We start from the raw sequence: 27,858 nt of genomic DNA, 5'->3' as shown, positions 1-27,858 counted from the left end.
ACCATTTCCAGAAAGCCAATGATGAGTGTCTCAGTCACCTCTTCCTTCCCTCCCATAGCCTGCAATATAATCTTGTTACATATTTGATAGAAAGCTTAGTTACCAACACTGAAAACCAGTGGCTGGCTCATCCAAGAATTTGGGGATTAGGTATGCTTTTAGAATGCTGTAAAAATCAATAACAAACAAATATGAAGCTCATTTTTTCTTTTTATTATCAATAGTAATACAAATCAGTTGTATTAGCATGATAATGAAAAGTGACCAGTTTTACAGACATTAAAAATGTTTGTGCAAGTTAGAGACAAAGCTCTGAAGCTATGTAAGGAAAAAAATAAGAATTTACATTGTATAGTATAGCATACATAGTTTAGAGGCAGTTTCATTAAGTCTTGCAATCACAATCACTTCCTCTACACTAAACTTCTCACTTGGTGTTAGAGATAACACCTTCCCCTCCCAAGAGGAACACCTGCCATTTCCATGAAGTGTGGAGATTACAGTGAAAATCATAGCTTTTTTATTTGTTCCTCTTCCCTCCTTCTCCCAACTATAAAGTCAACAGGAGGTGAACACTGCAACATATGCTTATAGCAATTAAGGAAAGCTTCTGTCTACATAAGCTCTGAGCTGAACTGATAACAGTATCCTCTTTTTGAGCAAGAATTGATAGACCTGTCAGGCCTAAGAACTGGGTTAATGCTTTGAAAAGCTTTTAAAAAAGCTCTGGGTGAGCATTTAGTTAGATGCATATTCCCCCTACACACCTCTTACTGCATTCCAGATTGTAGTTTTGTACCTTTGACCTGAAGTATTCTGGAGCATTATACTTAAACCAGATAGGACTCAACTGGAACTTCAGATGGTGATCAACATCTTACTGAAGTTTAATGCCCAGTAAATATATGCATACATCTTTCTCCTCATCAAGCCAAGTGTTCCCCTGGAAATTGCAGTAGAGGTGTATCAGTCTGTGTAAGAACACATAGGGCACAAGTCATTGAAAACACACTTCATGCTGCATCTGTACTCCCACCTGGAGAGATGCTCCTCTTCAAGAGTCAAGTCTGCCTTTGCAGTCCAGGAGTCCTGTATTTTCTTCATAGAATGACTTAGCCCTTGTTGTAACAGGGGCCTGTTTGCTCTGCTCAAAGCAGAAGGAAAACTGGAGCACTTGAAGCTAAGGAAGATTGCACGTAGCAGTAAACAGTTCCCTGACTTCGTGTTAAGCCATTGCGCAAGAATAATACTTGAATGCTTAAGTGCAAGTGCATAGTCAAGTCTTGCATGGCCTCCAGCTGCAAATATCCAGTTACCTGCCTACAGCCATGCTCCAGAATGATTTAAGAGCAAATTTTACCAACAAAGAGAAGCCGTGGTTTTTAATTACCCAACGTGCAAAGGCTGATAGAGTACATCAGCTTCAATCCAGCCTTCAGTCTCCTCAGCTACACAGCAGGGCCAGCAGGCAGCCACGAACCCCCTGCTGCCCAAGTCATCCCTTATTTGATGTACCTGGCCCCCAGTTACTCAAAGCTCCACTCACACGCTCACAGGATGCTGTGCCATGTTATATTCACTCCACTCAACCCACCTGATGGTGATATCCATTGATGTCCTGTGAAGCACACCTGGAAGCCATTCAAGAACCCCCAAATTATACTGCCCCTATTCAGAAAGGGCATATTCAGGCACTTCCACCATGAGCTGGAGACAGAAGGATTTCAGTCCGGGGGACCAGCTTTACTGCCTTCCTGTACAAGTCAGAAAGCTTGCTGCCCACTGTTCCAAGGTAGCTGCTTTGTTTATTGTCTTTTCAGCTATAACTGGCAAGTTAAACTGAGTTTGTCGCAAGTACAGAAGAGGAAAACTGAAAAGCTGCTTTTTTAGTCTCCAGGCCTAGTCTTTCTGGAGCAGGTGACAAGAGCAGAACACTGAAGAGATGCAGCATGAAGCCATGAAACAGCAAGCACCTTCTTCCAAGGAAGTCCACCTCTGTGGCATAGCTTTATCAGTTGGAGAAAAAAAAATAACCTGAGTGAAAACAGCACATGGTCTGTAAGAACACCAGTGAGAGACTTGCAGTTCTGAGAAGAAATTCATCTGTCCTATCAATACTGTCAGGTACTTTAAGACTATAGAGATCAAAGGTCAAGGCATTCAAGTCTCTTGAGCCAACATAGCTGAGCTGCTCATTGTAAGCTTTGCTGAATTCATTATTCATACAGTAAGGTCAGTTTATTCAATTTTGTTATACACATTTTACAACCTGCCTCAGAGGGGCTTGACCTAGATAAGCTTGTAATGTGAACTCAACTGTTGTTCATCCTTTAGGTTAATTAAGGACTTAAAGGTTAAGTCTCAACTAAAACCAAACCTAACTGAGTTGCTTTCCTCCAGAAGAGGACATTCATTTGCTGCAAGGACAATAAACAGTCAGAAATGGACTTTTATCCATGGAAGTTCAATAGGAAACTTTGTTAGATGTGTTACAGCTCCCAGTGTCCTATTCAATGCTTAGGCTTTAGACACAGGTGACACAGCTCAAGTGACAAGTTCTGTAAGCCAGCAGGCTTCCAGCTTCTGCTTCAAAACACTACTGGGCATTACAAAACCAACTTCACAATTAATTATACTGTTCACAGAGAAGCATTTCCAGAGCTGGTTAACCTTTCTGTCTGCCCATACAAGATAAGAATAACGAAGAAGGAATTTAATTTGACAAGAATGAATATTACAGCACCTTTTATTTAGTACAGTTTCCCCAGTCCAATGAGTTGCCTGACAAGATGAACTAGTGATGGAAGACAATGAGTTTGTGATAAGTCCCTGTGAAACCTCAGGTCAACAGAGGTTCTGATATAGATCACATCTTACTTTTTTTCAATGTTCAGAGACAGAATGCACAAAAGCAATCTAGTACACGCGAAAAAATATTTTTCAACCTCAAATTACAACACTAAGTACTGAACAGTATTCCCTACTCCATCTCAGGAAGAAACACCATTAGTTAATTTAGTGCTGCAATGAGCTTCATTGAACAACCTTTCACCAAGCAACTGTGTTTTAAGCATCCAGTTACCAGCAAGATACTGGTTACTCTTCAAGTTTCTCTATTCCATGGAGGCAGAAGATAGCCACAATTCATTGAGAAACTCCACAACCAGAAGAGACTCCTTTTCCACAGTGACAGAAGAGATTTTTGGCAACTGCACTTCATTTAAACTGCATCAGAAAGTTCATTTCATTCAGCTGTCAACAGAACCTGCTAAGTACTGACTTTTCCACTTCTAGACTGTTTTTGTTCAACAGACATGACCACTACTGCATAACTGACAGCAAAACTCATCATGTGCTAGGTTGCTGTGCATCAGAAACAGTACATATAAAATTAACAGTGAATAACAGATGTGGCAACTGCTTAACTTCATTTGCTTTTTGACACCATACAGCTCACTAGCCAGCTAATCATTGAGAGGTAACATATATGCCTCACCTATTCCAGGCCATGACTGTGTGATGGGACCCACTCTTATTCAGCATTTTCATCTACAGCAAGACAGGAGACAGATGCAGATGTTTTCACTTTCCAACATTATCATCACAAGTGTTCCAATATAAACATAACTGATTATTAAATCAACACCTATTTCCACTATTCCAGTACAAGGTAAGGGAAGGATGACAGATGTGGAGTGTAATTGAGTCAAGACAATACATGGAAGAAACCCAGGACAGCATTTCAGGGAGATGGTGATAATACTATTCCTTTTGAAGAAAGGCTTACAGTCATTTTCTCACCCCATACCACTAATTTAAGGATGAGAAGACAGACCCCAGCAGGGAATGCATCTAGCCTGTATTTAAATATCAATTTTTGCATTTCCTAAATAAGTCTGAATTGAGTCTGTAGGCTTGATTCATGAATGCTGTATTGACTAAACAGAACACAGAATAAAGTTTGTTTTGAGTTGACTCTCAACTGTCAGTTGCTATTTCTTACATGGAGCGTGGGGAGGAAGTCAGCAGATGTCAGTGTAAGAAATATCAGTGACAACTAAGAGAAGATGGAGACTCAAACCCTTTACTAGGTGTCATCTAGCCTTTCTGCAGTTTGCACCATCAAGGAGGGCAGCAACAGCGGGAAAAAGTGTTTGAACCTGAACAGCTGTGCTGGTTAAGGCCAATAGAGGTTCAAGAGAAACACACAGAAACATTAGAAGGAAGTTAATACAAAAGTACATTGTGTAACCAAGCAGAAGGATTGTAGTTCTGAAACTATTTCTATTGAAAGTTGGAAGATGGAGCCCATTTCAGTTTAAGGAGGCAAAGGTTTTGTTGGATACTGGAAATGGTTGCAAAGTTGTTTTCACATTTTGAAGGTGTGATATGCAAAGCAAAAGATAAGGGAGTCAATACAGACTTCCTTTCATGAATCCAGCCCTATATCCTTAGTGGTATTTTATCCGTGCCACCTGTAGATAGATATTTACAGTTCCAAAGCATCACAGTAAGCAACATCTTTCTTTAAAGCTTTTCTTGTTCTTGCCACTTTTCTTGCCATTCTTGTCTTTGTTTTCTGACATTTTCTTTGCTCTTATTTCTCTCATTAAATCAAAGAATACCTAGGAGGGAAAAACAAAGAAAGATTAAACAACATCAGCCACCAGAAAGCAGATAAAAACTACTGTATTCAGCAGCAAATAAAGATGTAGAACCACACTGTACTCAACACAGCAGAAGTAAGTCTAGACTAAGATTCCTGTGACAAACTCAATATCAGAATCATGTAGTGTGTCAAGCAGTGACAAAAAACTGCACAATCTTACCTGGCTAGCAAAACATTCAACAGTCCTGTTTTAAGGGATTTTTATTAAATACGATTCTAGCACAAAAGCAGCATTCAGAGCTCATGAGAACATTTGTCTGTGCCCTAGCAAACTATTCCATTGCTGTTAACATTGGAAAGCAGTGAGTCCAGTCTTTCCCATGCAGTTACTATTCTGCTTGGTCTATAATTACAAAGGTGCAGCATTCAGGTGATAGGGCACAAAAAATTCTCAAAACTATGGTCTAGGAAAAATTCAGAGAAAGTCATGCTTCCTTTCATGTCTCTCTAATTTTTTTGTCCAAAACTTAGGCAATTTCACCCCTGTATTCCTGATGTCTGGGTACATAACACTTAAGATGCATGAGCTGTTTTGCTGTACAGTCATTGAGTATTTATTTTTAGGATTATTTAAAAATAATTATTTTTAAAATTATTTTTATGATTACAGAATAAGAGTTTAGCATCACTGTGTAGAACTAAAGTGTGTTTTTTTCCAAACAGGGAACTCTCAAGCCTTTGATACTTGGAAGCAAGACCATGCTACTGATCAAAAGTAGATTAGTTTGTAATTCAAAACCCTCTTAAGTTTTTTTTTTATTCTGCCACAGTACTAACACACAATCACAACAAAGAGAAATACCTTGTTGTACAATGCACCTAACAGTGCTTACACAGAGGACAACCAGTATGCCACATGAGCTAGCCAGTGAACACCTGTAACAGCAAATCTGGATCACCATGCTAGTACACTCCAGACACACAGCTCCACTGCTGTTAATGCCAGCTGATCAGAAAACTAGTCTAAATATAAAATAAGCTAGCCATTCATTAGTAATATGAGATGCTTATAGGAAAAAGCAAGTCTAAATATTCATGTTTCACTACATCACCCAGTTTATGCAAGTGACTGTGACTTCACCAAACTGAAATTATGCCCCATTCTTTAAATCAAGAGGTCTCAATTCAGGAGTTTCATATACTGCAGTTTTAATGAGGGGAGGAGTTCCCGCCAGTAACTTGTGCACCAACAACATTTCCACTAGTGAACTAATATAGAAGAGCAGGAAGCTGTCTAGAAGAATATAGCTAGCTGCAAGTGTTCTTTAACCAAAGAGAAAACTGCTTAAAATTCGTAATTTTTAAACGGTTGCATATTAGTAAGACACATTTGGAGCCCTTAGGGTGCAAACAGTAATTTCATAAAATGTTCTGTGAATTGGTGAAGTAAAAAGGCATCCTTTTCTTCAAGAACTCCTCACTACAAACAAAATAAAGGGGATGACTGAAATTGATTTGTCCTCTATACAGGACAAACACTCCACAGTCATAATTCCTTTCTTTTCTAGAATATCCCACCACCAATGTTTATGCAAGAAAACATCAGCAGAATAACATGAGAATAACTGTCCTATACCACCAAGGACAAGTCAAAACAGGACAGGGACACAGCAAAAAGTTCTTCTCACACTTCAAACTAGTCTTGGTAGAAAACAAGAATAAAATTTTTAAGATTAACCACATTACATGTAGCTTTATAGGGAAGGGGGAACAATTTCTACTTGTCCATAGCTTGTTATTTATTGGTGTTATAAGAATGACACACCCTACAAACAAAATAACATACTTAGAGAATCCTTAGAACCATTTACCCAAAGGACTACTGAAAAACTATTGGTTCAGGTACAAACAGTTAAGACAAGACAATAGCATTAACTTGTTCCAGATCTCAGGTTCCCTTAAGCTAGGTATGTGCCTAAGTGCACACATTCCAGTAAGTTCATTGGTTTTTGGTATTTTTTTAATAAACTAGGCTTTCAGAAACCAAACAGTGGACTTGCTTTTGTCCAGCAAGAGTCAGGTACCAAACAAGTAGCAATGATCTAATTGAGCAGATGTCACTTCTCTTACCTTATCTACATTGGCCCGAGTTTTGGCAGAGGTTTCTACGTACTGCACCCCCCACTCTTCTGCCTTACTTCGAGCCTCTTCTACAGGCACTTGTCTGCGCTCCTCCAGGTCAGATTTGTTCCCCACTACCAGCAAAGGGATTTTATCCTCTTCAGCCTTCACACGCAGGATCTGTTCCCTAAGGCATGAGGTATTCAAAATAAAAATATCTGTGTTAGCAGTAGCAACAAAACTCTCACACTTTTATGTGGAGTGGATCGAGTGGTCTGCAAAGTATTAGTGCTTGCAACTGGGTATTTCCCAACAGTTGGACACACACTTGAAAATTATTCCAGGATTAGCATAGTAATGCTATGGGCTTTACACTACTGAAAGCCTCACACTTCCAGGAAGGCAGTTTTATTATTTAGTTAGTGAGTAATCAGGCTTTAGGAAAGAAGAAGACTATGGCAGAAGAGCAACTGGCAGCAGGAGTTCACATTTGAATGAGGAAAAGAGTACAAGTGCCATGTTTGCCAAGTTCCACCTTGGCACTCAGTCACCATCTTTAATTCAGTCTGCATCATATCTCTATCTAGGTCTGGGCAACATCAAGTCTTTGCCAAGGCAGTAGGTTGCAAACAGCCCAGTAGCTGGCAGAGATCATTCCTAATGGCTCCCTAAACTTTACCCAAAGGAGAGAGTTACTACACAATTCTGAACTAAAATGCTAGCAACCTTCCTCCTTCACAGACTCCAGGAAGATATTTCACTGCCAGCATTAACCTGTCATGCTACCAGGATGTACCAGCATCCAGGAAAGGAGATGGAGTGAGGTTACATACCAGGCTCAGTCTGTTCTTTACTGGGGTAAAACACAAGCTGAAACCAGACTGACACAAGCTGCTGTCCATCTAGGATGCTGGAAGAACTTTACCACTCTAAACTATTTTTAAATAGTTATGAAGAAGAGCTAAACAAGGCATGAGCACAGTGCTACACCCTCTCATCTCACCGAGTCACCACACTACTTCAGATGCCTGCATTTTCCATCTACAAAATAACAATGTATGGAGAGTACATGAGACTCTAAAATAGCATTAACACTGAAGCAGACAATCTGCTGTTGCATTTAACTGCATCTTCACACATTTTCAGATTAAAGAGGCACTGAAAGCAAACACTGAATGCATAGCATCAGCAGGGGAGCTAGGGTTTAAAGACAACCCTATCGTTTATCCAGTATTCAACTTTTTCACAGCGTTAGGATTCTGGAGCCTTTTGATCTGCAGTAAATAATACCACTCTGCAGTCTGGCCTGGGATGCTGGTGACTCATACTACCCATTCCCCACTCCTTCCTGGACCAAGGAGCTGGTTCTTGCATGTGAGCCTAAATATTCCATTTAACTAATTTCACTATTTGTTTTACTTCTGAACCATTGAAAAGTAGGAGATTCTGCATCACAAAGCTCTTAGGCCCTTCTTGCCCATCTTCAGGGCTAGCATTGCTTTTTCATTGTTTTGCTGTGCTGGAATCTTGAACCAACACACTGTTAACCTAGTTAAAGAAGTCTGACAAAAAAACCAAACTGCCAAGATAAGTACTCCTACTCTCATTCAAAGCGTTAAACTTTGGGTTTAACATTCTATTTCACTTAGGCACATAAGCCAAACCCAATTGTTTCCACTTGTCTCATTTTCTTTGTGTTCTTTGAGTGTTACCTGATCTTTTCCTCCATCTTACATTAGGAAGAGTCCTAGTACTCAGTTTTGCAGTCCTGTAACAGTGGAACTGCTGGCTCCTGTCAGAGCTCCAGTTAGAGCAAACTGAGCTCTGCTTGTGTGTCCCATGACTGTCAGCCTTCTGAAGCAGAACAAAGTCACAGAACTACTATGTGAGGAAGATTTTGTGGTCACCCAGTACTGTTGAAAGGGTATGAGATGTTAAGTTCTGGGGTGCAAGGGGAGTTTGCCTTAGCTTTAAGAAAAACCTAGAAATAAGTGTCCTCAGCTACAGCACTTCCATTACCAGTTAGTATCTGTTAACCTTGTTAGGGAACATAAGGCAGACTGATAAAGAGCTTTTATTCTGACAAGCATAAAGAACTCCTAAACTTTCCCTAGGCTTTGGGAAGTTTCCCTTCAAGTTATATAACTATTCCAGGCAATCTATATAGCTATTCCATCGCATTCTGGTGAGGCAACAGGTATCATCAAAAAGAGTTAGAACATTTGCCCTGAAGAATGTGGCTACATGGATTCTAAAACCAGAGAAGTGGTTTAAATCCTTTTCTATTTACCCCCCACACTACACAAGCAGTTTCTGTGGTCAATCTGGTGCCAATTTTTACATCAGAAGTGCTAATCCCAATAAGAAAAATGGAAGTGCTTACTACTACCCTGTGTCTTTCTAGGAATACGTCTGCCTACAATAGCAATGCTTGGCTGCCAACCCTTGCTTGGCACCAATCCATACCTGAGAGTGGAGGCTAATCCTTCCCTTCCTTAGAGCACCTGCTTCTAGCAGTAAGCAATACTGTGTCTGAAACCTGGCCAAAAGACAGACTTAATTCCAGAAGTACTGCTCTAAGATAATTAAACTTCACATCCATGAAGACTGAAAATTGGCTGGAATATGCCTGTTTTAGGAGTCCAAGAATCTGTTACTTGCCTGAAGTTGCTGCTGGCATAGTGTACTTGTAAGTTGCAGGCACGAAGATGACTAAAGCCAGAGGCTGAATACTGTGGTTTAGGTTATCAGTTATTGAGAGCAAAATGGTCAGGTGTCACTTTTATTGATCAAATGGTAACAGACAAAGAATAAAGAGCTCTAGCTTTTAGGCAGGGTTGTCAGAGCAACAGAGGAACTGGGTAACTTCCCCTGCCTAAGAGAGAAGCTACTCACCGAAACTCTGCTGTTGCTGTGAAGGATTCGTGCTCTGTTATTGAGAAGACAAGAAGAAACCCTTCCCCACTGCGGAAATAGTTATCTCTGATAGCTGCATAATCCTCCTGTCCTGCTGTGTCCAGAATGTCTATCTGAACTTCTTCACCATCCAGAACTACTTTCTTTCTGTAGCTGTCAGCCTTGGTAGGTTCATAGTCTTCTACAAACTGACAAGAAAGGGATCAGTGTTTAGAATTACTGTCATACAGTCTCAGTATTTGTCTATCTTCCTTCTTTCACTTCTGTGACATTTAAATTCCCCAAAACCTTCTCATAATTCAGTCAGCCACTAAGTTCCACCACTTTTTTTTCAGTATTACTATTAAAAGCAAATTATTTAAGCCCTTAATACATCAAAGAGCCAATTTGCCTAGTCAAGTTTTGCTACACAGAACACCGTCAGCAATTTCAGTACAATTTAAGAACAGAGTTGCAGTATAAGTTAAGCAATGTGCTGGCATTATCTAGATCTCCCACTTTAAGAAAATGCATTTGAATATACTTCAGGAACAGGTATTTTAACAGGTGTAGATGAGAGCATCCAGCTGCTGAACATGAAAGCCTGTTCCATAATTACACGGACACATGCTTCAGTCCGTTCAGAATTGATCAGATCCACAAAGCCACTGCCAGTTCAACTTAGTTCAACGGCACACATCCAGCAGAGAAGCAGAGAGGTAAAGAGCCTCTCAGCCTCAGAACACAACAATTAAGCTGGCTGGCTTTCATTAATGACTACATCATGTTCAGATATTTACACTACTATAGCATGTGTGGACAACCTATAGATAAATACTAACTTTTGACCTACAGGATCATGTATTCCTTCACATACTAGTGCAGGCTGCCTAATCTAGCTTCCTGTAAACCAGTATGGAAGAATTCATGCTATGAACATGCCTACTTCATCACCTGGCTCAGAATGAGCTAGAACGTTTACTTCTGACTTCAGCCTTAACTGACCTAAATTACAAAATTAAAGTTCAAGTAGTAATAGCTTCTGTACACAAGCACCCATAGATTTTGCATAACTTCTGAAGACAGTTCTTTCACAAATAAGCATTAATTTTGTCACCTTTAGCCAGAGATGTTCCCAGAGAACACACCTCCCAGCTTTCTACATCCTGCACCTGCCAGTTGGGTCATCAGGTCTTTTGCTCATCCCATTTAGTTCCCCTGTCCCACAGAAAAAAGCTTAGCAAGCCCAATGAATCTGTGCTTTAGAGAAGCTGAACCAAAGTTACTTACCTCATCATACATAAACTGAAGTGTGAGGGCAGATTTACCCACACCTCCACTGCCAACCATAATTACTTTATGGAGGGCCAAGGAACTCTGGTTCTTGCTCTTGCTGGCAGCCATTGTCCTGCTTGCCACAGACGAAGTGCCAGGCAACCAATCAGATCTGCAGAGAGAAGCAGCACAGTCACCCTTCCATGACATTGGTGACATCAGGGTAGCATGCAGGTGAAGTGTCTCACAAGTGCTGAAAGACCAGATTAAAACCCTGCCCTGCAAGCCTAAGGAATGGGCCACTCCAATGCACTGGCATGCAAACCATGCCTAAAGTATGAGTAGGACAAGGTATTAAAACAAACGCCTTCTGTTTGTGACAACAGTATGATGAATAAAAGTGTCAAAGGTTTTTAACAAGCTACTCTTAACTTGTAAACCCAGCCTACAAGACTAGTGTCTAGAGCAGATTCTAAAGAAAAACCCAGTCTTTCTCAAAAGATATGAAATTAAGTGGTTTTTATTGTTCTTGTTATAAGGCAATACACCTTTCTAAAATATTTCTTTAATGTTGATACAGCTACCTTAGATCTGCTCATAGAAATCTGGCTTTTGATCTTCTCCCTACGTAGGCTAAGAAAACAGCAGAGATACACAGTAAATGAGCAGGAACAAGTTGCAGGAGCTTCTAGCAGAAAGTCTCATGACATGCCATTACCATTTATTTCACACTTTTCCTGTCTTTTGATGCTGCAAATCTAATTTGCTTAGGAAAAAAAAAAATCCTGCTTTACTGCAAAAAAATCTCAGTTCCAATTCTCCTCCTGATGTTGCTAAGCCATAAAGGAGTAAGCTTCAATAAACAAGCCCTAGCTAACAAGCCTCTGTTTGTGTGTTATGTGAGCCTAGTAATTAAATAACTGGAGGCTCCTTAAAAATAATACTGCCTCTTTTTTTTGGTTGGTTGGGTTTTTTAAGAGTAGTTGGACACAGAAGTTGTACCAGAAGCACAAGCAGCAGCTGCCACACTGATTAGCACAGAGCAGCATCTCTAAGGACAGCACAGTGAACACAAAAGCAAAAATAAGTGAAACAAAGATATGTCACCAGTCAGGATTTCCACACAGAATATTAATCCCAAATAGTAGTATTTTAGACACATGATGTGTATATGGTAGATGGCAGCATAGAGATTCTTGTGTCCTTGGAGCACCACAAAGGACCCCAGCTGTTCATATCCCAGCAGGAGCTGTAAGGAAACCAGCAGACCATGCAGAAAACATGGAAAACACTTCCTGTTACAGGAAGTGGCTGTACCAGCCCTGACACTTTATTCCAGAAGCAATGGACCTTCCAGGAGTCTCAAATTTACCTGGACACAATTACTCTAGAAAAACACTGCAACTGCCACATCAGCAAGTGCTACTGTATGGAAACACAAGGCCAACAGCAGAAGTTACTCAGTAGTATTTGGAAAAAGCTTCAGGACAATCAGCTGGCCTACAGAAAATTAACAAGAGACTAAGGGATCATCAGCCTACAAATGTGCTATAGGATTATTTAGCTTGGAAAGGGAACCTTTGGATACTGTCCAGTCCAAACCTCTCCCTGAAAGCAGTTTGCTCCAAGCAATCCAGTTTATGTGCCCTGTGTTCTGAGACTGACAATTCCATGACCAGTCTGCACAATTGCCCTTAGAGTACACTGACAGTGACTATTTTTTCCTCTTGTCATGACTTGATGTTCTGAAAAGCAACAAATCAAACTAAGTTCTCATTGACTCATGCATACAAGAACAAACATGCCAACAATCAAGAAGTGCCCTCAAGACAGCATTTTCAAACATCTGAGCAGCAGTACTTTTCCATGCAGAGTTTTTCACTCACACCTGTTTGCTACATACATTTAGTACAGCAATGCAAATTAATCATCTTTAAGTGCTCATTCTGGGATAAACACTGGTAAGTGAAGACAGATATTTTCCTCTGGTAATCTTCTCTATTATGTTACACATCAGCTCCCTCATCCAGGACACTCCTTAGTACAGAAATGGGGCATGGCAATTCCTATTTTTGCACAGGTTCTCCCTGTACAGCACAAGCATATATTTGTTGGGGACAGTGAATTCAGCCATTGCCACAGAGACTGATTTTTAACTCTTAGTCACCAGACAGGCAGGAGAGGAAGAGAACATTTCCCTGCCAAGGGAATGTGTAAAACCACAACAGGTAGCACCCAAACTCCAGAAGTAGTTGCTTTGCCTATTGTCCACATGGTCTACAGATAGTGAATCAGAATTCAGCTTGCTTGGACATAAACACCCAAGAAACAAGAGCTACAGATTGGCCACACAATGAGATAGTTCAGGGACTTTTAAGTGTTCTAGAAACAACACAGCCTGCTCTTAAATTGTAGAGAATGCTGTTTTGTCCTAGCTCAAGAGTAGTCTGGCTTTCACAGTAGTAGATAAGCTGCTTTCTGGAGTGTGACCCTTAGCTAATTTTCATATAGTTGTGACTGGTTTTAACCTGTGAGTATTCTTCTATCAGACATCCTAACATTGTTGTAACTGTTGTATTATCTAATAAAAAGTTTTCAAATTAGACATTTTTCTGGTATCACAAACAGGAATATGTAATAGGCAGCAGCACTAAGTTCACTGTGCTATGCAACAGCAATAAAGGCATAATTTACTAATAGCCAAGAGAAGACTTTTCTTTCTGTCAATACAAATACCAAATCTTTAGATGGTCATGGTAAATTAATAGTTGTATTTTAGGAAAAATAACAACAAGCTTGTGTTCATCATAAAGGTAAGTGGAGAGAATATTTCAATCCTTCCTTCTCTGCTCCACCCCAACAATGGCTTGTAGAAACTGCAAGGTCAGCCTCACACTATTAATATTATACTTTGATTATGAATCAGGTAAACAAAATCCACCCAATAGCATAAAAATTTAGTTTGACTGCATCTAAAGCTCTTCACGGCCAAGGCACTTGATCTTCCCTGCAGAGCTGTTCCAAGTGCCAGTCAAATATTTCAGAGGATCAGGACTACAGTGACCGTGTGAGTGCAGCAGTGTGCTCACAACACAGACCCTGTGCAGGGTGCACTCAGTGAGTCCCAGAAGCTGCACACAAAGCAGCTCCTCTCTGGTGGCATCAGAGGGAGCCATGCTCCAGAACAGGCAGTGAGGAGACAAGAACAGAGGACAAGGCAAGGCTCAAGCAGTGTGACACAGGATTAACACAGTCAGTATCAGTGCAGAAGCAGCAGTGCTCACACAACAGGCTGACAGCACATCACTGCTTCAGAAAGGGGCATGGTGAGACTATAATGGGAATATTCTAATGAAACAACAAGAGAAGGCATTGTAGCCAACTGTTTGTTTATTTTTATCTCCACTTCTCCAGCCCAAGAAACAGTTTACACAACATGGTTCAAAGCTCACATCTAACAGTTCCTTGAGGTTAAAAAAAGTAAAAAAACCTCAAAATCTATTAACACAAGTGGAAGCTCTCTCCTCTGTTATCTTAGAGCATGCAAGGATGAATTTTCTTCCTATTCTGTACATGAGGCATCCTTGAGGCAGTCAAGACACTGACATTAACTCATCTGTTCACAGAAAAACAAGACTTGGGAAATACGACCACTACTCAAAAAAAGGAGCAGTGTCTAGAAGAACCTGTGACAACTGCAGTTGCTTTAAAACATTACTCAAATCCCTTCAGTCTAAGGAGCACAGATTTAAGGCAAAGGGTCTTACTGCATATGCTGAAGGGCACACTCTGAGTAGGTGTCCAGACAAGGCACCTAATGCTGTGCTACGATGCCTCCTCTCCCCTACTGCTCTTTACGTGTTGTTTGGGCACAGTTTACTTTCCAGCAAGATTCACCCTTCTCTGAGAGGACAAGAAACAATCCATTGGGCAGTCAGTCAATCTATTAAACTTCCATCTGTCACTTTACCCTCGGGTTTAATGACACCATGTTGAACTTCATATGCTAAGTGTCATAAGCTGTTAAAAAAAACCCAAACAACAAAACAAAAAACAACCAACCAACCAAACAGAATACCTACCACACCCCAAACCTTCTGAAAGTTTATTTGGGGGAGTGAGGTAGGGGAGGTGGTTCCTTCTGGTTACCATTCACCCTGCTTTGAAATAAACTGCTAGACAGATGCCATGTTCAGCAAGGCATAAACTTTACAACCAAAGAATAAACTTCTTCTAGCAGCCTTTCTTCTTCGAGAAAATAGAAGTAATTACCTGTTTCATTTATTTTCAAAGATAAGGACTAACCCACTGACTTGATGATGCTGCATTTATTCTATAATAGGTAACACACAGCCCTATGCACAATAGGAGCTTTGTGAGGCTGGTGAAAGGTGCTCTTCAGATCAAGGAAGGAAGGTTACACCAGCCACAGGCTGCCCACATGAAGCACAGAATCTACAATTCAAACCATAGGAGCTACTAATCAGCTGTTTTGATTTAGACTTCTGAAGATCTCTACTTGGCCACAGGACTAATCAAACCATGCCACCTTCAATGGAAGATATCTAACTCTAAACTCACCAGCTACTTCAGCCTTCCCTTATCTGTTTAATTACAATTCCTGCAGGTTAACTAAAGCCTCCTGAACAATGTTGTGTCATTCTTGAAACTGAGCACTTCAAGGCAATTGTTTATAAACATCTGAGTAAACTGCTTTTTCTCCACCCTCTCAACCTAAACAGTAAAACTGCTCAGAACACAGTTTACAAACAGGACTGCTTTACCTAAAACCAAGATTCAAAGACTATGACTGAATAACTACATGTATTTCAAATCAGACCACACTTTCACATCCCTGTTTATTTCATGAGCATTAAGATGACCACAGCTGCAGAACACTTAAAGAAAAACACTCTTGTCACTTCACAAGAAACTTTGCTAGCGTTCATCCAAGTACATGAAAAAAAAAGAGAAGCTTCACTAAGTCTACCTGTTTTCCAATAAATATTCTGCTGCTGTAATAAAAGAATCTGAGACCCTCCAAAGGCTTTAATTGGAATTGCTGCTAGTTCTTCCATTCAGTTTGAGATTTAAAACTGAAATAAAGCTCTAAGCTCAAAATTGCTGAGATCAGCCCTTGTTCTCTTGCTGTGCAGCTGATATCTTTGGACATTTCTTTTCATTGCTATCCTGCCACTGAAAGCAGCCATTCTTTGGATTTTTAAACAGGATTCTAGAAACCCTTAGCCCAATAGCTTGACAGAGGAGCTTTGTTAAACCCTTCAGATACCTACTTTTAAAGGAAAATCTGGGTATTCAACCTATTATAAAGACTTAAATGTGATGTCATCAAAAGGCAGCACAGAAAGAGCAAGGTTTTGCAATGGTATTTTAGTGATCCTCATTTATCAGAATATGAATTAGAGGCTTTGAAGTGTTTGCTTCTGTGATATGCCCGTAAGAATGCAGTCACAGAAATTCCCTGGATCACAAAACTAATTAACAATCTCACTGAGCTATGAACTGTAAGAGCTCCTCAGCCATTCTGAGGTTACCCAGAAAATATTTAAGTACTGAAATTCCATTAGATTTCAATGGACTGTAAATGCTCCAACCGGTAATTCAACCAAAAAAACCCATTTGAGATTCAGTGACATATTTAATGCCACTGAAAATTTTAGGATATGCAGGTTGAAAAATTATAAATGCTACTCTGTCCTCTCTTGCTGTGCTAATTAATATCTTACCTTTTGGCATATATTCAGTTAATGGTTTCCAAGCTAAACTGAGATCATGATGTGTTTGGTAGAAATTTCTGCTTGGGATATCCTCATAACCTTCCCCATGTAATGCTGGATGTTTCTACCTTCTCAGTTGCGCTTATAGATTTTTCTGAGCCATGTTTAATTGGATCAAAGAATTCATTCAGCTTGAGATGACTCCCCGAGCACACTGGGGTAGTTGTGCAGTCCCCATTTGTATCACCCAGTGCTGCCATCACCATCCCCTGTCCCTCAGTCCCCTCTTTCTTGCCCTGGGCTGTTCCAGCCCATCTCCTGCTGCAGCAGAGCCATTCAGCACAGCCCACCGGGCCTGCCACTCACACCTGCCAGGCCACAATGCCTCAGTGCTGATGTGAAGGGAGTTTGCACAGCTAAGGCCAAAGAAGGTTTAGCAGCCAAGCTGCTTACATTGCTGCAGAAACAGGGCAGTGCCCTGGCCCTGATCACAACTCGCTCCCCAGACCAGGGGCAGCCACCACCCTGCTGCAGGGGCCAGGCTGAGCACTGGAGTGAAACCCAAACCTCAGATTTGCTTTTGCCAATCAGGCATTTTCTCTCCCCAAGATCTACCAGTAGACTTGCAGTTGCCACAATAAGGAAAGGAAAGGAAACTCAAAACAGATTTTGAAAACTTAATACTTTATAATATCAGGATGAAAAGAATTTAAAGCAAGGAGCTACTTTGCTCTGTACACATGAAGGGACCTAACCTCTTTATATAGGCTAGATTCTTGTTCAAAGTGGCAACAACTATATCCCTAAATCTTACAGAAAAACACTCAGAATAAATACATTTACTTGATACACTGAAAGCTACATTACACCAGTTTCAGACAATTATTGTTAGTTACTAATCCTGCCTAAATCCCCCAGAATTGTGTGTACACTTACAGATACTGGCTGTCACAAATATGCTCTGGCAGGAGCTACATATACACTGCTAACAGGCACATGAAGCAAGACCAGGACTAGCAAGTTCAGTTTGTTACAGCAGTTAAAGGTTAAACCAGACCCTGAAGCCAGGTCATTTTTGTTCTCTATTTCCTACAAGGCTGGGGAAATGACAGGCACAGATTGAAGAACCATTTCAATTCAGAATTGTTTTTCATCAAAAGAATCAGACTGGAGTGTTAGCATCCATAATAAGAAAGACTGCAGACTGTGAGATGAACTTGTACTGCAGGAGAGTCCCTAAGACTTGCTCATCTGGAAAATATCACAGGGAGAATAAAACCAGTATTTTTAATATAGTTGTGATCAGGAGCCCTCTCTGCATGCATGAAGAGGACACAGATCACACTAAAATATTCCAACAGTATCAATAGCATCAGGCACCCAGCCACTGGATACCAGCCAATTAGGATTAAGAATCCCTACTAGTGACCCTGGTCTCCATACTTTTCACTGTTCCACACATTTGCATGCAAAGCCATCTACAGCTCTTCACTTAGACTAAAAAAGTTTAATAAGATCAAGTGACTTTGAGAAGAGTGGACTTAGAATACAAAATATTTTTTGGCACCTACAGTTAATATGTACAACAGGAAGAACAAGAGATACCCAGGTGCACTGCTTCTTTAACTGATCATTGTCCTTGCAACCTACAAAGTCTATCATGCTGCTCTTTCCAGCAGGTTATAGCTAGACTTGGATAATTGCATCTTTCAAGGCTCTGTTTGGATCTGGACCACCACAACAGTGATCCATTTTAAGTACACAATACCTGTATATACTCACATTGCCCACAATCCCCTCCATCCTTGCTAAGCACAGCTTAACTCTTACAAGTTTTCAGAGATGCTGTTACTGCAACTGCACCTTGGAAAGCAAATCTAACAGCATTTAACTTACATTTACTTATTAGATGAAATTCTTAAATATATGCCCTCTCACATAATTCACTACAGGACTATTCTAGATTACTCATTACAAATAGAAAGATATTACCTTACACATCAGCAGTAATCTCAAGCCAATAATCTTGCTAAGAATAATCTTGATGTCTAAGAAAAACTGGAACTAAATCCTGTCCAAGTCTGTAGCAAGGGTGCAAATTTCAAAGATTTAGTCACGGGAAAGAATCAGTCTGATCCATTGCTCAGAAAAGCAGCACTTTAAAGCAACCCTTTAAAACTCAGATCTTATGCTGCAGTTAAATATAAGCAAACACATATCCCTGTTCCTAAGGAACTTAAATATCTGAATTTGTTTGTTCAGGGTTTTTTTGAGGGGATTTTTGTTGTTGTTGTTTGCTTGGTTTTGACTGTTTATTTTCAGAATTCCATCAGAGTGAAAGAAAAACAGCCAAGTAACTTGTTTGTGAGCAGTAGCTCAGAGAAGAGAAAGAACTTCCCTCCAAGAGTGCTTTTAAGGCACTGGAGCACACACTCCCCCACTCCCCTGAAAAAATCACATACATTTATATATAAGTAAATAAGGTTGCAGTGTCATGCTGTACAGCTAATGCTCTTAAGAGCCAGGTATCAACAGCATCAAGAGATTGTCATTGCATGCAGGCAGCACAGTTACAACAACTGCCTCACTGTTGCACAGATAGCATGCAAGCATCACAGTTACACAGAGCTTTATGGGGAAATAAGTAAGAAACCACTCTCCACATGATTTTCCATATTACTCAGTACAGAGCAGCTAGTAGGGCATGTGTAGCACCAGACAGAATATACTCTTTATTTCAGCAAGACAGTGTTACCTGGAGAGAAAGTCATAAGACAGTAGTGCCTTTACAGCTAAAACCACTTCTTCTGTAGCGAGATATCTAGCCAGACCTCCCCAAGTTCTTTCAGCAAGCCTCCAAGTCTAATATTAAACATCCAGAAGACACATTGCAGACAGACTACAGCAGAGAGGGATCTACCATGTTGCTCTTACCCTGCAAGATCTTGCTAGAAAACCTGTCAGAATTCTTCTACAAACAAAAAGACTGAGTTAATACCATTAATCAGTATTACTATGCTAAGAGTTTGTCACTGTGGTGATAACAGTCTAGTTGCCTAATTACTCAGGGTGAATTATGACAGCACTGTTCACACTAGTTAATTTGGCTCATACCAGAAAAGTGACACTCCAGACTTGCTCAAGAGTCTCACTCCCACTGACTTGCAAAGTGTATTTCAACTACACTTCCTTTGAAAGCTCACCCATGCAGAAACATGTCCATCTTTGATACACAGCATACACAAAGTCCACCAGACCACTAAGAGACAGTGGTGACATGCTTCAAATAAGTAATCTCATACCAATTTTTAAATGGATCCCCAAGAGCCTAACAAATACAACAGCAAAGTCAAACACGTCAGATCACACAATCAGGGTCTTAAGTGGCACTCTAGAGCTCAAAATAACCAAAATCTTACCTCAGTATGAGGTTACAACATGTTTCAGTTGCTTCAGTGCAAAAGCTGCAGCTATATATTCCACAAGAAAGCCATCACCACCACTGATTTCACAAACTCCAACAAATGCCCATTCACTGAGAAGTGTGCTGCAGAGCTGCAGGAGCTCTCAGTGCTGTTACCCAGTAACAGGGGGCTGCCAGACCCAGCACACTGGTCTCACAAACATGGCACCACACACTGCAGACACACCACAAGCTGCTACTGTTGCTCCCCCAAAGGATGTACCTCACTAGATCATGCTTCCTTAGTGAACTGGATGTCTGGGATAAGTCACAAGTCCAAACATTGTTCAGGTAATACCCACAGAAGCAACTGTCTCTGCCCTTTCAATTGCTTGCTCACAAACTGAACTTATATCTCATGCTCACATCTCCATTAGGGGAAATGCAAGCCACTGCTGAGACCACACTTGGTGCAGATAGGCAAGTAATAATCCCCCATCCTGAGCTCACTTAACCACAGAATCCCAGCTCCCTAGGAGCACTCAGGGATCACCCTCCTATAGCCTATGAAGGTACTTCCACTATTTTAAGCACTTCACTGACTTCACTGCAGAGTTCACAGATGAGTACAGTGAGTCACTAAGCTCCCTCAATCAGGCAACATCACACAAGTGTCAAGCACCGAACCTTTCCCTCCATCTTTCAATCAATGCTTTTACATCTCACAAAACAACAGTGACATTTAGCACCCATAATTCAGCTGCTGTGTTATGTCACCTTTAAATAGATTTCTTCATTCCAGTTTCCCCAGTGAGGTAGAGAATAGCATACCAAGGTATCCTGTACATGCAAGAAGCTGCCTTTCTACTGGAAATGTTTTCAATAACAGACAGTTTTTCAGACTACTGCATTCATATACTTTACATCAAAGCCAAAAGCAGTGTTTCTGTCTTCAAATGGGAACTGTACTAGGACACCAGTACAGGGGTCATATGCAATTTCAGCAGCCCTATAGTCAAGAAGACTAAAAAGCTGTGGAGAGCTTTACTTATGGGAGAAGTGCTATCCTTGGCCTCATAGTGCTGTGCCTACCACTATAAAAACATTTACAGCCAAATGTGTGCTCTTCAACACAGCCTCCAGAGTGCTGTAGAATTAGGAGTGGCACAATATAACATGCTTGGTAACTCTGGGTTTGGGTGGCAGACTATTAACTCAGAACCACTTGACTTCAACACAGAATTAGGACACATTGAGCTCAGGACACTTCCCTTTATGACCTAGCAAATGACAGGTCACATGAACATACAGAACTAGCGCAGAATATAAACTGTGCATTTAGTCTTGTGTGCTCCTGGAGACATTTCCTATCTCTGCAGAGCACTTAACCAGAATAAAAAACTAATATTCTGATACACAGCCAGCTCATCCCAGAGCTCGTGCCTTTCCTGGGAAATCAGCACAACAGGGTGTGCTGCCATACACTAATGCATGCAGTGCAGGGAATGAGCTGGACATGTTGGGGTCTGTGTGTAGCTGCAGGGCCAGAACCTCACTGGGACCACAGGGATGAGCTGGGATAGCTCTCACGGCTACAGCGCTGCTGTGTGGATGCCACAGGCTCTTCAGGACAGACCAAGCAGGAGAGTTGTGTCTCCCATCAGAACAGCAGGAGGGCACAAAGCTCTGCCTAGAGACGATCCTGCAGTCAGCAGGAGCACTGGACTGGGCAGTCTCCACAAGTGCCTTCAGCCTCAGCAGCTTTAAGTCAAGTCTGTGCCCAGCACTGCAGCTGCTACAATCTTATCTGTGGGAAGGCTCATTTCTCAACTTGCACAAGCCAATCCATCATGACTAACATTTCATTAGAAACTTTATCTAATACTATAAAGATGCACAGTATCACCACCAACTGGTCTGCCTAATAATTTTTTAATTAGTTTCCTTCCATTAAAACTTCAGAACAGATTCAACCAATAAAGCCTACTTTGAATTTAGTTTGCCCTATAACACAAACTTTAAATTTCCAATGCCTGCAGAATTGTTTAAAAAATTGATTCTTAAACTGTGATTTAAAACATGATAAAGTGCAAAGAAAGACTGGAATGCATGCTTGAAACTGGTGCTGTCTTTTGAAACACCATTTCTTTAAATTTCTTGGCTATTCTATTTTATGACATGGTAGATAAAAGCAGAAAGCTGCCATAAAAGTCAGTCAGTGAGACTTTTTGGTGAGTACACTAATGAGAATTCCTTACCTACCCAAAATGAGATCTCACAGTAAGCCAAGAGCACTACATAGCAGAAGAATACCATCATGGAGAGGAGTTTCTGACTGCAGCAGCAGTTTAGTGGAAAGGCTGCATCACAGATCACTACATACTTTATAATGAATTCATTTTAATCAGGGAGCAGCTTCCCCAGTTAGTAAAACCACCTCTTTTCTGGAAAGCTGAGGCAACTGGCATGCAACTTGATCTAAAACTACTTCACTTGTTAAATGTCTGCTTTAGACTGGCACCCAAAAGCATCCTCTTAAGCAAGGCAGCCCTAACCTTATAAAACACCTACTAAAAAAAAAAAAAGCCACTTTAATGCTTTAGTGTGTGTTCTGCAGAATGAAGTCCAGGGTTCAGGAAGATTATTCCTACAAATAATATTTTAAAGTGCTTTGTCATGTAAAGTATAAACCTGTAATATAGTACTCTATAACAATCTTGACTATAAAGTGGGATTCTTTCCTCTGTTAAACCTGTGATTCAAACCACCAGCTTGAAAAAGAAAAAAAAGTCATCAATATTAAATCCAAGCTGGAAACATTCTTTAATATATCCATCTACCATGCCCAAAATAGGGCTAAGTCTAAGTCTCCAGTACTCTTCTGAAAAATAATCTTTCACTCCAGGTAAAAATATATATAGAGCTAGAAACCAGAGAAATCACAGCATCTGCTTAACTCAGCATGTTCTCAGCTTTCCAGCTCTATGCTTTGCCTTCAGATTAGTTTTGACACATTCCAAATTTAAGAAGAACATATTAAAAACTCCAGTTTTGCTGCATTATTAGTGGCCTAAAACATTTCACACTAATCACTTCAACTGACAGCAGCACTAATTCACAAAGTAACGGCTGACAGGATTAAATCTTTAACAAATGCTTATAATCCCAGAACTGATTTTTTCGGTCTTGGACTTGTGATCCAGCAAAGTTTCCTAGTCAGGACTGCATTTCCATTAAGTCTCATATTCGTGTAATCAACCATTATTCCTTTGTCAACAGCTTCAGCAAGGAGGGCTTTGGGCTCAAGGTTCCACAAAAACAGCTGAAGTTCTAAACAAGCACTTTGTTACCATAAAGAATCGAGCAGCTACTTACACATCAGCCTAAATAACATTCTCACATTACAAGACTCCATGACTTTCATTTTGACAGGTCTTGAAAAACACATTTGCACATCTCAAGCACAAGAGACAAAACAGATCCTCTAATATTACTATTAAAGCAGTATTTGGGAGAACATGAAGAGATAAAGCATGAGTTATGCAGACTTATCTTGCTTAAATGACAAGACAACTTGATATTTCTGGGGCAGGCATGGAGGAAGTTGGTTACTTCTGTTTAATGAGCTAAAAGAACTACCAACAAAATGACTGCTCCACAGCAGCTATTAGCAAGGACTTTTAAAATACATGTTCTGAACCTCTTATCAAGAGTCAAGCATCAACTGTATCATACAACAAAAGCCACAAAATTGACTATTACCACTAGGAGAGTGAAACAACCAAGCCAGTTTGTTGACCTTGCTGCTCCAAGTAATAGCAGGTAACAAGCAATGGAATCTTATCACCACTGCTTGACAGTGATGCCAAACAGTTAGCAGAGACATGGGGCTCAAAGGTGGATGCAAAGAGAAAACCTAAAATCTGCAGGTTTTTATCAGTAGGAGAGTATTTCCAACTCAACACAGAATGAGTTTGAGAAAATATAGGTTGCTATATAATCTGATTGATAATGAGGATCAGCTCATCTCCCAAGTGAGCCATGCAAAGTTACTTTAAGTCAGGCACCCAGGGAGTGAAAAGCACCAAGCACCTGCATTTCTCCACTTCTGTGGCCTCCCCAGGCACTGCCTTTCACTCAAAGCCCCAGACACCACCACTGCCATCCCAAAGTGCTGGCTACAGCAAGAGGCACAAGGCACCTACTGACTGATACCAGTGTGCACTTGCACTCCCATGGGTGCTCAGTGCCTGCACAGCTGTCAGGAGAAACAGGCTCCCTCAGTGCCCCTGCTAAGACAGGCTATTAATTCACATGAATCCGTTGTGTAATAGAAAGCAATTCATTTAATCAGTCACATGGAGCTTGAATCTAGTTAGTAGGAAATGATTGAGTCACTGTGCAATTATCCACTTGCAAGGAAAGTGAGCAGGTTTACAGGACAAGAACAAACGATGAGCCAGATTCCCAAACCACGATGCTAGAGCTTGTTGCACTGTTTCATGTGGCCATTTCTGCTCCATTCACAGGACAGTTGGGGTCCAAGCTTCACATGGAGCAGAACAGTTCCTAGAGAACCAAGTAATTTTATCCAGCATTTGGTCAAACAACAGTAGGTGCAAAATCAATTAAGCAGCTGAAAAAACCTTGAGTCCAAATGAGGCACTAGATCACAGAAAATATAAACCATCCAGGATTTCAGTGTACACTTCCAAGTGGTCCAGGCAGTGTCCCATCATTACTGACTTGATTTGATCAAAATGCCTCAACTGCTCTTCTACTGAGATTTCCAGTACCATTGCACTGACAATTAGAGACAAGTTTGAGAGTTTTAAAGGATGGCCAAGAAAGGATATTGTCTGGTCAAATTAAGCTTTCAGTTAAGAGCTTTTGTAAAGCATTCCTCCTAAATCTTTAGACTAGAAATTCCTCTGCAGTATATACATAACACTAGCAAAAATAGGTCAGTTTCACTTTCTTTCAGGAATGCAAAACAGAATCAAGTTGGCTTACTCCAAAAGAAGTGAAAATAAACAATTTACTACTAAAAGTCAAACACAGGAAACTTGTTTACAGGACTAGTCTGAAGGTTATCTTATTTTTAAATGAGGTATTTAATAGAGGAAAGAAATGCAAAATATTTCACCATGGTAAGTTGGTATCATCTGATCATAAGCAAAAATCCAAGTAGTTAAAATTATTCTAGCAAGTCTGCTATGCATGAATAAGTGCAAAGATGCTACTGTCAAGGAAAATTGAGCTGTTACTATTAAATTCTCTACAATCAATAAAATTATTTTCAGCCTTCAAGCACATCACTTCCAAGAACCACAAGTCTGGTTCCGATTTGTTAGTTCCTACTCTCACTTTAACAACTGTAATTGGGGGGTGGGAGGTGGAGGGTCAGGGCATGGAGTGTTTAAGACATTAAGAAAAAAAAATAGCTTTTCTTGAAAATCATGTACCTGTGAGAATGAGGACAGGGACCTCCCTGTCCCGCAGAAGAGAAACAAGGATCTTGGAACCAGAGAAGTAATGTTAGAACAGTTAAAAAAAAGCAAAACCCAAAACTACTCAGACTGCAGACTTCAGCTTTGACAAGGGCAAGGCTGCTCCTTGTGCAGGTGCAGTCTCCTGGTTCCCTTCCACCATGAAAACACCCAGGCATAGTCAGGACTAAGTCTCCTGCTCTCAGAACAGAACCGATTCAACAGGGCTCCAGCAGAATGCCCGGGTTAGGGCTGCAGCAGCTGTTCAGGAAACACGACTGGGCTGCTGTGTCCCACCTGCCTCCCTGCCCTTCTGCAGGTAAGGTCACACTCGGGCACCACCCTTCCTTCCTTCCTACAACATCTACACCGGTAAGGCTGCGGGGAGGATAAAACGGGCAGAGAGAGAACATACCCAGATAAAACAACACTAGCCAGGAACTTATGGCTCAGCTGAGACCACCAGCATCCCAAGCCCTCTGTTTATCTCCCGCAGACGAAACCTTATCGCTTATCCGACGGCAGCAAGAGCAGGCAGGGCAGCCTGCACTAACGTCCAAGGCCAGCGCGTCCTCGGCCTCTCCCTCCCCCACGTCCCACTTGTGGGCAGGAGCCACGGCGGACCCCGGCTCCAGCTCAGCCCGGCGCCGCCGGGAGCCGCAGCAGCGGCCGAATCCACCAGCGGGGCCTCTCGCCTCCCACGGCGGCTCCCGCGCAGGCCCGACGGTCACCGGCTGCCCCCGCTCTGCCCTCGCCCAGCCCCGGTGCTCTCCCAGGGCCGAGGAACCCCCGGGCAGGAACCGTGGGGCTCTCCTCGCCCGACACACCCGGGAGAGAGGGGCTGCCCCGCACTGCCGGTGGCACCTTCCTTCCTTCCCTCTCCGCAGAGCGCGGACACGGGGGAGCTCAGCCACGTCCCCAGGCTGCGGCCAGGAGCCAGCGACTCCCGCCTGCCTTCACCGAGGGCGCGGGGCCGGGACGGCTGAGGCCCCCACCGGCCCGGGGTTGGGGGATCCCGAGGCCGCTGCCCGCTCTCACCTGGGGGCTAAGGCCCGGCTCCGCACGGCGGCTCCAGCCCGGTTCCCGTCTCGGCTGTGCCCCCCGGCCCCGCTGCTCCCGCTGCCGCCGCGCCCCGGCTCTCATTGAGGGGGCAGCGCCGCCGCCCGCGCGCCCCCGCCGCGCACTTCCGCCCTCGCCGGCGCCGCTCCCGCCGGGCCCGGCTCCCCGCGAGCGCGCGCCCGCCCGCTGGTCACGTGGCGCCCATGAACCAATCAGCTTTGGGGCGGGGCCGGCGGGGGCCGTGAGGGGCGGGCCCGCCGAGTGAGGGGCCGGTGCTGCCAACGGAACGGCGTGAGGGGCTGCTGACCCTTGGTCATCTCCGTCTGTGCCCCCCGAGCTCTGTGCCGAGCCCCGCAGGCTCGGTTTGACCCAAAAGAGTCACAGTCATTTAGGCTGGAAAGGACCTTTGAGATCATCGAGTCCAATCAATGACTAAACACCACTACGTCAATTAGACCATGTCACTGAGTACCACGTCCAGTCCTTCCTCAAACACCTCCAGAGATGGTGCGTTCAGCACCTCCCTGGGCAGCCCATTCCAATGTCCAATCACCTTTCTGTGAAGCATTTCCTCCTGATGTCCCACCCAAACCTCACCTGGCCCACTTGAGGCTGTGTTCTCCTCATGCTGTCCCTGGCTGCCTGGGAGAAGAGCCCGACCCCCACATGGCTACAGCCTCCTATCAGGAGCTGTAGAGAGCGAGAAAGTTCCCCTCGAGCCTCCTTTTCTCCAGGCTAAACCCCCCCAGCTCCCTCAGCCGCTCCTCACAGGACCTGTGCTCCAGACCCTCCGCCAGCTTCGCTGCCCTTCTCTGGATTCGCTCCAGCTCCTCAATGTCTTCCCTGAACGGCACACAGGGTTTGAGGTGTGGCCTCACCAGAGCCGAGTGCAGGGGTAAGAGAAGAAGTTAGGAAGGGCTCTGTCTTAAATACTTCATATATTTATTTCTACCAATAGATGCAGAAATTAAATATGAAGTCAGAATGCAAAGGAGTGGAAGTGTCCCTGATTTGGCTCATACGGGTCGGGAGTGCTGAATACTTTATTAAATCATTGAGCTGCAATTCTGTCACGTGTGTGCAGCACACAGCAGTTTTCACTGCTCACGAAAAGAAAAGTAACGGCTATTGCTGTATTTTCTGTGATTATTCCAAGTCTTTATCAGTTGTCAAATCCAAATTGTCTCTGGCCATCTCAATGTTACTAATCACACAAGTGTGTGGTTCTATCTTGCCAGCTACAAAAGAAAACTTATATTTTCTCATTGC

The 27,858-nt window shown here is 42.2% G+C and overlaps 1 protein-coding gene across 1 annotated transcript; it reads right to left on the bottom strand.

Moving 5' to 3' along the window:
* Positions 1–192: 192 nt before the first annotated feature.
* On the bottom strand, positions 193–26,723 carry RALB (RAS like proto-oncogene B). The gene is made up of 5 exons (XM_064718278.1): positions 26,569–26,723; positions 10,916–11,072; positions 9,626–9,834; positions 6,740–6,917; positions 193–4,625 (listed from the first exon to the last, which is right to left on the bottom strand). The coding sequence occupies exons 2-5, from the start codon at positions 11,027–11,029 to the stop codon at positions 4,506–4,508; spliced, it is 621 nt and encodes a 206-aa protein (XP_064574348.1). The 5' UTR covers positions 11,030–11,072; positions 26,569–26,723; the 3' UTR covers positions 193–4,505.
* Positions 26,724–27,858: the final 1,135 nt, after the last annotated feature.

The sequence above is a fragment of the Zonotrichia leucophrys genome, chromosome 7, assembly GCF_028769735.1.
Source record: "Zonotrichia leucophrys gambelii isolate GWCS_2022_RI chromosome 7, RI_Zleu_2.0, whole genome shotgun sequence".
NCBI classification, from domain to species: domain Eukaryota; kingdom Metazoa; phylum Chordata; class Aves; order Passeriformes; family Passerellidae; genus Zonotrichia; species Zonotrichia leucophrys.
Note: the sequence above shows the minus strand (reverse complement) of the source record. Positions and strands in the feature narration are given on the sequence as shown.

Coding starts and splice junctions, on each gene's coding strand:
- RALB (XM_064718278.1), bottom strand. CDS start 11,029: ATGGCTGCCAGCAAGAGCAAGAACCAGAGTTCCTTGGCCCTCCATAAA. Junction 9,835..10,915: donor TTCAGTTTATGTATGATGAG/GTAAGTAACTTT, acceptor CTTTCTTGTCAG/TTTGTAGAAGACTATGAACC. Junction 6,918..9,625: donor ACAGCAACAGCAGAGTTTCG/GTGAGTAGCTTC, acceptor CTCATGCCTTAG/GGAACAGATCCTGCGTGTGA.